A 12,069-nucleotide genomic window follows, 5' to 3' on the forward strand; every position below is an offset into this window, starting at 1 on the left:
GTCTTCAAACTGAGCGGGTGTGGTTCTCTGCAGTTACATACACACAAGTAACTCTAGTCCTCCCTTGTTTTCGTAGAAAACGACGTCTTTCTAGTTGTGGAAGGGGTATTTTCGCCCCTCTAATATGTCCGTACGATCACTTTCTGTCCCTTATTGGTGCATTGGAACGATGGAATAATTATTGACGCAGTCAGCTCCGGCAGAGCAGCAATTTTGTCGGTCAACTTAGAAACGCGTACCTGTTTAATGTACTAAATTTTCGTTTTACTGACTAATTTAACTTTATAACAAATATCATTAAGTAATATCTAGTTGTTAATATTTTTTTTATAATGGTTGGGCTAAAAGCTAAATATTTTAGTCCAAAAAATTTAGCTTTTAGTATAGAAACCGTTTTTCTGCTCCAACCGTTCTAGCCTAAAATTTTAGTCTGGGATTATTAAAGAATGAACTTAGACTATTTTTTGTTAAATTAAATTTAAAAAAATAATAATAAATATGTAGATTATCGTAAATTAATTTTATGAACATTTTAATCTAAAAAAAATTTTAATTCCGATAAATATTAGGTGAAATCCACTCTGATTTCTGGGCTAGATTTTGGAGGGAATTTGGCCTTGGTTTAGCATTTAGCATTTAGCCCAAATTTTCCCCTTGGGTTGGAGTGGGTTTGAGAGGAAATTTTGATGGGTAATTTGGCTTTTAGCCCACCATTGGAGTTGGTCTTAGGAATTAGGAAGAACAATTATTTTTATGAAAAAAAGAAATATATATTTTGGGTTGTTACGCTGTAAAGAAAAGCAATATCTTCAAAGAGCTAGTTTTGCTTTTTGCTGTTTTGGAACCTTGATTTTGACAAAAAGAACTTTTTTTTCAATTACCAATCGCAATTTTAACTCTAGCTTTTTCCAAAAGCTACTTTTTAAAATAATTTTTCAGCAATTGCAAACCAAATCGCAGTACACCAAGAAAGGAATGTACGATTTGTGGTTTAATAAAGGAGACAAACAAAAAGGGTTAGAGATCACTCAATAAATTTAATACCTAAAATTCCCAACAAAATTAATAATGTGGTTTAATAATTAAGCCGTTTGTTGAATTAATCTTGTAATAATCAGTCATAGGAGGAGAGGACAGCATCCAGAAATTTTTTTTGGACTCTCAAAGTTTTCAATTGGTCGGTGGAGAGTCAAGAAAATCTATAGATTATCTAGTGGGAATTTGAATAGAGAGCTTCTAATGCACCTGAAAGTTTGATAACTCACTTAACACTTGAAACAACATTTTTGCGGTGTTAAAAGTTCATGCAAAGTTTTAACGAGGTCATACCATTATTACATCCTTTGATTCTTACACATTCTTCACCTTTTTAATGAATATTATTGTATCATGCAAGCACCTAGAACAAAATTTTGAAGGCAACCGGGTAGATAAGCACACTTCAGTTTCTCTCGACTTATAAAATCTAAATCTGCCTAGAGTTAGTGGGCTCTTAAGGTTTTTTCTCTTGTTCAATATATTTATCGCGAGGTTTGCTCACCCGTACTCATGGGTTGTGCGTAGTTTGCATATGACACAGGTAGATAGTGTATTGACAACGTATCTCATCATTTTTATAGCACATAGATAGTGCGTCGTCATTATAATGTCAATAAAATAGTGATATGTCGTCAATACGAATCATGTGCAAACATGCGTACATCACAAATGCGTAGGTGACCATTTCTATTTTTTTTTATTTTTTAACAAACGATAGTATCTGCACTAAGGGATAAGGGCGTGGGCTAAGTTTTACAATGGGCAAACCATTTCTGTTTTGGGTAATGCTAGAGAGACCAATTATTTAGAATAAATTTTGGAAATCATATGACGTAACTGTTGATAATTGCATTATTACAAAAACATTAATTAATGAGTTTATTTCTTATTTGTGACATATCATATAATTTACAAATACGGTTTGAAAATTGATTTACTTAGCATTACTCTTTTATTTTTATCGGTACATGCAAGAGATGTTTTTTCCATTGAGTTTGGATTTGAGTGCATGCATGGATGCTTTTATCATGCGCATTCAAGATTATGTTCTAGTTATAGCCTAAAAGTCCAATCCATCATCTTTAAAGCAGGCCCCAATAGCCCAACATCTCTTGCTCCTCTTGGTCTAAAATAAGTCCGAACACCATCTGATTCTTTAGTACTATGCCTGACAATTTCTTATACGATTCATTAACATGACATAAAAATGATACAAAAATAATAAATTTCGGGTCACCATGATAACTAATTGGTTATTATCAAGTCACCCGTCCTTAATAACGGTTTCTTAACAGGGTTACACTCGAGTAACTCGTTTCAACCAGTTAAGATGTTTGATATTTTTAAACTACTAAAAAAAACCTTACAAGGTACCGCAATAACCATAGTACTTAATCTCACATAAGAGATTAAAAATTTCCAATCACATTAAAAATATGAAGTAATTTAAAAATAACAAAGCACATTAAAATTTCATAATAATTCATTACAAGTATGAAAAATGTGAAAAAAAATATGCAAACGCTTGTCATCGCATTCTGTACGCTTTGACGACAAGTATATCATAGTTTGAATTTTAAAAACCTACAAACCCTATGAATAGTGTTTTTAGGGGATTTCAAAATAATGTACAAGTTAAAAAAGGTGAAAGAAAATATAAACGCTCATGAGTGCATCCTCTACACTTAGACAATAGTTACATCGTCGTTTAGATTTTTAAAATCCTTTGAACCCTCCTAGCTACACCATCGCTCAGACAATGGCTCCACAACCTTGAAAAAAAAAACTTCCTTCATTTTGCATATCCTTAAATATTTGATATTTGTAGTACTAATGTTTTTTTCACTAGCTTCTTATTTTGGGGTATGTAATAATTGAAGGACAAATATATTTTTATGTTTTGAAATAAGATTTATGTGACAATGTGATATGTAGTCATGACTTTTGAAATGAGCACCAATCAAGGACTTGTTAATTCAATTTGCTGGCTAGCTTTTGGTAGCTTATAATTCAAGTCAAGAGATTGAATTTACAAATGTAAATACATGATTAATGGTACACTTACAAACGTAAATACATTTACTCTGTAATCATACACGTGTATATATATAGTAATATCTGGCCAAATTAATAACAGATCGAAAAAGCCCTATAATTGTGGCAACAAAGCTAGCTAACTAATCTGCCAGAACAATATGCTAAGGAGTTTACAGTCGGTCCATCTGCATGTGCTTTCATAAAACTGCATTAGGCCATGCAAATAATACATAGCCTTTGGGACCTTATATATGCTGGTTTTTTTTTTGGCATGAGCGATATCTACATATTATATCAGACTCTCACATTCATAGTATCTTGCATTTACATGCAAAACCTCTTTTTCCAAGGCTTCGTTTGAAAAATCTGGTGGTCCGCCTGGTCTGGACGGTGCCCTCCCGCTTAATTCATCTAGACGTTCTGGCGCTTTGTCCGCGAGACTACCACCAGAACAGACTGCGCGTGTACTACACGCTCGTTGAAGGACCGTCGGGTTAGAGTAAACTCTACGATATTTTCTTCCCAAGACTCTCCGGATTTGTCAATAGTGGAGCCGAGCGGCTTCCTGCCTTATTGAAGCGTCCTTCACCAACGCCCGTATTTGCCTCAAGTCCGGAGCGTCCTCGGACACGCGCCACACCTTTACGGACCGGTCAAGGCTGCCACTGTATAACACCCAACCCTGACCTGCCTTGTTCTCGGAGCCGTGATCTTCCACCACGGTTAAGCATTTGACGGGTCCTGTGTGGCCTGTCAAGACAGACAAGCAGGTGTGCGCCCCACCTTCTTCCCTCCTCCATATGCAAATATTCTTGTCCGCTGATCCGCTGAAAACCAAGTTTCCCGCTGAGGACAAGCACAGCACGGCAAGTTTATGGCCGCGCAAAACTCCGCCATGGGACAAGTGCTTCGCGCGATCCCAATAATTGACCAACCCATCGGATGACCCACAATAGACAATCGCGGCCTCCTTGTTCACTGCCAATGCCGTCACCGCGTTCTCTTGCTTCAACAACGTCTGAACCAACACATGCGAAGTTCCCTTCCCTTGCAACTCCCTCCTCCACACCTTCACAGTCCCGTCCGCCGAGCCGGTGAACACCAATGACTCGAAACCCACGACAACACTGTTTACTGCGTCCTCGTGAGCTGCGACCGACTCCAAGCATTTGGAATCGGCAATTCTCCAAACCTTGAAAGACTTATCCCACGACCCTGAATAAAGAAGCCCTTGTTCTTCGTTCATGCTCAAGCAAGACACCGCATCGAAGTGTCTGATTCGAACAACGCTGCGGTGTCTCCGGACCTCCACGTAGTTTTTCGGCTTCATGGAACTCCGAATAAAATCTTTCATAGTTGGCAAGCTCCCCACCCGTTTGTAATTGCTTGGATTTTTCTCGGAAAACTTCCAGACTCGGATCTTACCATCCTGATGACCGGTGAATATCCTCTCGCCGGAAATCACGATGGCTTTGATCAACCCGCTCTTCGATTTGAAACCCGTAAAATCCTTCAAGTTCTTCCAGACACGAATGTTCCTGCTATCCGACCCGGTATAGAGCAAGTCTCCTTTGACAGCCAGCGAGTATATGTGGCCTTCTTCCCGGACTAATGATCCAATGAGTCCGTTTAAAGGGAAATTCTCGTCCAGCGGATTCAAGGACGACGGCGTTATCCACGGGGACTTATTGTAGGGTGACGCCGTCGCTGGGTTCCATGGGGACATGACATAGGGTGAACCCTCGGTGCTGCTGCCGCCTTGGGTACTATTGCCGTAGTACCGAGGACTTGTCGCCGAGGCACTGCTACGCCGTGTTGAGTAATCATTCTGGTGGCTGCTGTCGTTATTGTTGGTCTCGTTGGTGCTTGTCGGAGACGTCAAGGATGGGTCGGAGGAATGCAAAAGGGCTCCGAATTTCGGCCTGTGGTGGTGGGGGACATTGCGTTCTGCTACCATGGTGCCTCCTCCTCTTTCGTTTCTCATTTACAATTCTAATGAGAAAACGTGGAGAAAAAGAACAATATGGAATTTGAATATGGATTGAGTGCGAGAAAATTAAGAGGATTTTGACGGAAGATTCTTGATGAAATTAACAGAATGACGGAAAGTTTTTGTTAATAATGATTTGGAAAGGTGGGAGAGCAGTAAGGGAGCGTGTATAAATAGGAAGGGAAACAAAGATTGGTGGGTAGGGTTGGTGCCACGTGTTGGGATGATACGTGGTTGTTTTGTACCGGGAAACCGGGTGTGCCGGTAATTTAAAACGAAAAAGCTGAATTTGGTTGAGTCGCTGGATGGATTGGAGATTAATGGACGGGAAAATTGCAGCAGTTATCCTTCTGCTCAATCAATTTAAGTTATGGTTTTTTAATTAAAAATTTATAATTATTAGTTTCTTAATTTATTAAAACATGTTACTGTGATCATTTTCGTTAATTTTGTTATAATTTTCTTCAAAATGAGTCATGTGCCACACACACAAGACTGATCAAGGGGGTAAATATGAAAAACAAAATGAGAATAATTGTAACAATAATTTCTCTACTTTAACATAATTGGAGCAATTGTCTCTCAATTTAACTCAATTATAGCAGTGGTCTTTTCAACATGACTTATTTTGACGCAATTCTGATGAGGTTGACGTAAAAGATCATAGCTGAACATTTCAATGAGCTATGAGATCAATACTCATAAATTTTAGTTCATGAACCATTACTCAATTGGATTAGAATTTTTGGAGCAATTGATATGATTTTCTCTTAATGGAGAATAATGTTCACACGTTTTTATTGGAGGAAACACGAAGCGGTTTTCTTAGCATGCGTGTGGATTGTTGTTACAATTTGTATGCCGCTGTGGAAGCGTTTTCATACTCGGAGGTTTGACTTGACTTTCGAGTTGGTCAAGGATTTACGTTTCTTGGGTTAACACGACATCGTTTCTTTATGTTTCGTAAGTGAGGCTTTTCTGTGCATGCACATGCAAATTGTTTTTCATATATTATGGACGATAAAATAATTTAATTTTCTTAGCAGTAAATAGCGTTAAATTAAGTTTGAATATTCGCTAAAATTAGCGTAGGGCTTAGTGTTTTATTTGTTCACAACTTGTGCCAATTTCCACTGCGATCAGATGCTTAATTATTGCTTCCTTCACTTGGATGGCCAAAGGCGATTTAGTGGCAAACAAGAAATTAGCGAAAACAACTTCGAAAGATCGTGTCCCAATGTATAAGGATCTGTTAGCTGGATTTCATTATATATATATATTGAGTCTACTGTGCAAATTAGGTAAACGCAAACATTTTATTGTGGTTCCACATATTTCACGTTTAATTTTTAGAGTTTGGGGTCAAATTCTGTGTTAAAGTATGAATTCTTATATATATGCTTTGTTCTTAAATTACTTGTCTCCTACTACAACAATAACAAAGCTAGTAGATTAGCCAACCAGCTTCCAGTGTTATGGCACTCAGTTTCCACTGTGTTATGTTTAGAGAAAGCGATGTCATAATGCTATTGAATTAAAAACAAAGAAACAATTATTGAGAAGAGTTCCCAAAGCAAACTTTTTTGAAAACTAAAAACGGAAAACAATTACCAAAAGTTTATTATAGTTTCCAATAAAATGAACAAAAGTTATAAACGTAAAACAAAATAGTTATCAATCCACTCCCAATAAAATGATAAAGAATGTGAGAAAAAGAGAGTTCCTAAGAGCAGCTCCAGCCCAACCCTAACCACCAAGGCACAATTATTGCCTAAGAATTGAAAAAAGATGCTTTAGCCCAGCCCTAACAGTAAGGAAATCAGTGTGTTCATTTGTGCTGGACTACCCAATCAGGTAATTGTTGCCCCGACCTCGAGGAAGAAAAGAGTGCGAGTCTTGAGTCTAATGGGAGCCATGGGAGCCTGGGAGTTTGGGAGACGGGGAGAAAGCAAGCCTTATCCATTAATAGGAGATCAAGCGGTTAAGATTTAATCAAATGGTAGGAATCAATGGTTTGGGCCAAGGGCCCGTTTTCTCAAATTCTTGGATCCGCCCCGCCCTGCTATTTGCCCACCCTGCCCCAAATCGCATGGATCCGCCCCGACCTGCGAGTCTAAGACCCTTTTGCCCACCTCTAGAGTGAGAGCCTCTTTGTTTGGGTATTGAAGGAGAGAGAATATAAATATTATTTTTTTATTAATTTAAAAGGGAATTGTTATTGATATTCTAAAATTCTTATTTGACATTCTAAACTTTCTATTTCTCTAAACTGTCGAAAAAAAAAAAAAAAAAAAAAAAAAAAAAAAAAAAAAAAAAAAAAACCTGATAAAGCACATGACGAATAATACACAATTTTTGTTTGTTTTGTTCAAAGTCATACAGGTTGGTGAACAATTTACATGTTTGGTTCCTATAAAGCTTCAAAACCCTAATTGCGTTTTGCCTCACTCACTCTACATTTACAGAACCGTAGCGCGCCAAAACCGCTCATGGTTAACCTTTAAAACGTGCCGATTTGTCAACGGCTCCATGAAAATGGGCCGCCACCTGTTAACCGAAATATAGGTGAGAGGGTGACAACAACGGGACCCCAATAAAGCAATCGGCTAGCAGCCACGTAACAGTTAATCAGCACACCCAAAGACCAAAAACGTTGCACCTAAAATAAACTAGAATTATTTGTCGTGTATTTCCACGTAATTAGTAAAACATTAGGTGCCAATTGGCCTAATTTTTAGGGCGACACGAGTCCGTGGTATTAGGTCATGGTTTGTAAGCATGACGGATTGTAGAAGCCATATGTCAACTAGGTTTAGTTTGCCATGAAAGAGGTGGGATTCCAATTGTTTCGTTTACCTTTACATATATAGGTCGATCCACTCAATCAATCAGAAACAATATTGATAATACTTTAATTTTCCTTTTGTTTTGTTGAAGGGAATGACATGTTTCATTTACAAAAAGGAAATTAAATTCATACATTCGAAGAACATAACAAGAGGAAGATAGATATAAACAAAGGTTTGAAACTACAAAATAATAATTACGAATGTCATAGGACCGGGTTGAAAGAGACGAACAATCCAGTACTGCAAGAACTATACTAATTGATTACGTAAAACTTCATTTTGGTGCACAATTTTTATAGAGTCTAATTACATACATGTCGTGAGAACATGTGTTATTTTTTATTCAAACAAAGAGATTATACCTGCAAGATAAGTAATTAACTTGTATGATATTGCAAGACAAATATCATAATAATTGCTTCCAATAAAGCTACATTGTAGTTCGATCCACATACCAAACTATATTTTGTCTTAAATGTTGGGAAGAAAATTATCTAGTTAATAATTTAGATTATCCTCATTTGTGTTGTAGGTTTAGTCAACAGAGTGAGCTGATACAAGCAAAACATACTCACTGCGTCACCAAAATCTTAAGTTTAAACTTTTATTGCTCAAGTAATGTACACGTAGATCATTTGGTTCTTGGTGGGAAAAGAAAAGACGACTCGTTGCTTGTCTTTGTTCAATGAACTTTAAAATGGATAGCAGGCAAGAATATATATCTATATATATATATATATATATATATATATATAGATATATAGACACACACACACACACATATATATGTTTTTTTCAAAAAAAAAAAAACAAAAAATGAACTAGTTGGTAGCTTCATCACCACAGTCTACTTTTTTGGGAGTCGGAAAAACTCAAAGAGACATTTTCAACTTTCCCTGGTCACCATCATGCAATTCACTAGCGTCAAGAATCAAACTCAGGACGTGCCGTGTGAAATACGGGTTTAAAATTCATCTTGGACCATCCCGTGCTGGTTTTATATATATATATATATATATATATATATATATATTGTTTATATTTAAAAAAAATTGAGCAATAATTTTACTTCACTGCCGACTTTCTAGGGCTCTCATCCAAAAGTCCCAAAATGGCATTAAGGTCGGCTGCATGCACGTAATAATATATACACGTAACTTCTATTAGGCCCAGCAAACGGTGCAATATTTCACTTATTTAATTTTCGTGAAATGTTTAGACTCTAGATATTTTATACATTGTAATATTATTGAATACCTCATCAACCTGCATGTTGCAGTGAAGAGATTTTTCAATGTGTGTGAAACATGAGATTATACATTACGTATCATAATATAAGTGAAAAAAATATTGAAAAGTTTATTATTTCTGTACGTATATTATAACATATGATACCAACTTATATTCCGACTAAATGAAAAAATCTTTCGTTGCAATGTCAAATGCACAATACTTTTTAGTGTGGAAAAAAATTGATAGCACCTCCTTGAGCAGACTAACATATGGGTAATGCTAGAGAGACCGAATTTTTTAACTAAATTTTGTAAACCAAATGATATGTTGGTTCATGATTGGATTATTAATTAAGTATCAATTAACATGTTTATTTTCTATTGGTGATACATAATTTGATTTGTAAATTTAATCTCCCTAACGTTATCTCTAACATAAATGTCAATTATAGGAGAAAAGCAATTGATTAGGGACCAATTTTAAACTTTATCACTTGTCATGGGAGCACACTCACATAGCTACAGTGAATTTAAAGTATACTTATTAGGTTGATAAATTGATCCCACGAAAATGCAACTCTCCCTTATATTAGATTTTACAATTGTCAATATTTTTTATTCGTGAATATAATTGGACAGGTTTTGTACATTATTGGTCACTCGTCTTGTATTATTGAGAAGAATGCTGTTATGTGATTTGTTGTTGGAATAGATGTTTTATTCAGAAGATACAATTCAACGTGAACATCGATCCGAAACAAAAATTCCATCGTATCACTAAGAAAAAAAAGAAACATAGTAAGTGGTTGTGTTGTTGGAACCTGGACTGTTGGTGCCAATCTTTCTTCTAATTTCAATAGGGTTTTTGCTCTTTCTTTGTAAAATTTTCTTTACCTTTTTGTTTATACGCAACTATGGCTTTCACATGTAAAGATCATTCATGATCCAAACTTCTATTTCCATAAATTATTTATTTAGAGTATATCTAACGAAAGATGCAAAAATGTGTTCAATTGAAATTTTACATTTTTAATTAGCTGAAAAACACTCTAATAATGAAAAGATGCAAAATATTCATTTTTGCTGAAAGATGTAAATAAAAATGTAAATTTGTATCTTCTTTTACATCTTTTGGAAGTGGATCACGCCAATCAAAAGAGAACACTAAATCAAGTTCCAAATTTACAGCTCTCCCATTAAAGTAGAACTAACATTTAGACTCTTGGAAATGTAAAGTCAGATGTAAATATAGTTTTTACGTCTCAAATTTGCATTTCTCCATTGAAGATGTATTCCTTCCATAATTAATTGGTGAATTTTATTTATTTATTTTGAGGTTGGGGAACAATCAATTGGAAAAATTCAACTGAAAAATAAACGTGTCAACTATTCAAAGGGGGTTATGGTAATCATATCATGGCTAATGTGGGGGATTAGATTATTTCTCACTCAGATACGTAGAATCCTTGACACTTGTCTCAAAGTGCGTGTGAATTTGGGAAGAGATCATTTTCGAATCTCTTCCACCAAAATCATCCGATCAAGTGATCCAGGCCTTCCAAATTTTATCCAAGGTAAAAAATTATCATAGCTTTTAAAGAGTTACAACGGGTGAGTTATTTGATGAAATTTAAAAAACCTGGATCACTTGATCTGATAGTTTTGATGAAAGAGATCCGGAGATCGGGATAGGATCTATTCCCGGTAAACTTAGAGTTTCTAAATTGCCACGTTGGGGATTTTTATGTTACTTTGAAAAAAGTACAAATAAACAAAGGAAGAATTAAAGAAAGAACAAGTCAAATTAAAGTTAATTTGGATTAACTTGTTTATAATATAGATATTCTTCGTATCTAAACTTTCTGAACTTGGGGTATGTGGTCTGATAATCTCGCGACACTAAAACTAGAAAGAACAAAAATCCTTCAACCTCGAGGATTAAATTAATTAATTAGCAATGGCAGTCAAATGTTTGCAGAACTCAGGCAGCTCTTCCTAGTTATTTAAAAAATCGTCGTGAAAGTGGAAGTTCATTAATAAACTAATTAATCCTTAATCATACTTTGATCAACTCTTTGCGTCCAACTCGTTAAACACGTTTGCAAAACGATGAACAAAGTCCTTTGCCTCAATTCTTCAGGTCATTAAGTTTTATAAGCAACAGGATTAAAAATTGATAGTGCAGAACCAGCTGGGCATGCAAGAATTGACGACTCTTTCTATATTTATACGACACTGATAAAGTCATAGAAAAAATTAGTTTTGTATTTTAATTACTGAAAGTTTTCTTAAATTAATTAGCTAGATTTGGTGGTGTTTGCTAACCATGAAACACGTTTGCACTTCCCAGGTCACGATACGAAATTCTTACGCCAAATCTGATCTCGATTCAGAAAAGGGAGCATGCAACCGTTGATTAAATATTGACAAAAGAAATTATTTGGCCTTTCGTTGCTGCAACATAATCATGCCTATGGAAAGCAATTTTATCCCAAACGTTAGCCTTACCATGGTGAAGATCGTTACATTAATTAATAATAATAATAATACATTAATCCTCAACAAATTAACAAATACTTATGCTGCTTCCAGTGGCGGAACTAGCGCTTGTTGTGGGTTTATGGGCCGTTTCTTTTTTCTTTATTTTTTCTTTTGGACAACGGTAATTCATTACCAACAAAGCACACAACATACAACATAGGAGAAATCTAACCCAAAGGAAAAATCTTACCCAAAGTTGAGCCCAAAACAAAAACTCCAGAAAACAAAAAAAAAACCCTAGTAACTCTGTAGCCGTTAGATCCGCCAACCTTGGATGAACATCTCTTGCAGCCACCAAAACTTCAACCAAACTGAGCCTTCGAAATGGAAAAGAAGAAAGTTCCACCCTCCACCGAACAGCAAAATATAAATCCACAGCCAT

The 12,069-nt window shown here is 35.8% G+C and overlaps 1 protein-coding gene across 1 annotated transcript; it reads right to left on the reverse strand.

Moving 5' to 3' along the window:
• Positions 1-3,121: 3,121 nt before the first annotated feature.
• On the reverse strand, positions 3,122-5,223 carry LOC125470134 (protein JINGUBANG-like). Its single transcript, XM_048568660.1, has one exon. The coding sequence runs from the start codon at positions 5,057-5,059 to the stop codon at positions 3,617-3,619; it is 1,443 nt and encodes a 480-aa protein (XP_048424617.1). The 5' UTR covers positions 5,060-5,223; the 3' UTR covers positions 3,122-3,616.
• Between the last annotated feature and the right edge of the window lie 6,846 nt (positions 5,224-12,069).

The sequence above is a fragment of a genome, unplaced genomic scaffold, assembly GCF_019419815.1.
Source record: "Pyrus x bretschneideri cultivar Hongxiangsu unplaced genomic scaffold, Pyrus_bretschneideri_v1 Contig10, whole genome shotgun sequence".
NCBI lineage: Eukaryota > Viridiplantae > Streptophyta > Magnoliopsida > Rosales > Rosaceae > Pyrus > Pyrus x bretschneideri.

What these genes read in the sequence shown, in the direction of transcription:
- LOC125470134 (XM_048568660.1), bottom strand. Translation starts at nt 5,059, where the DNA reads ATGAGAAACGAAAGAGGAGGAGGCACCATGGTAGCAGAACGCAATGTC.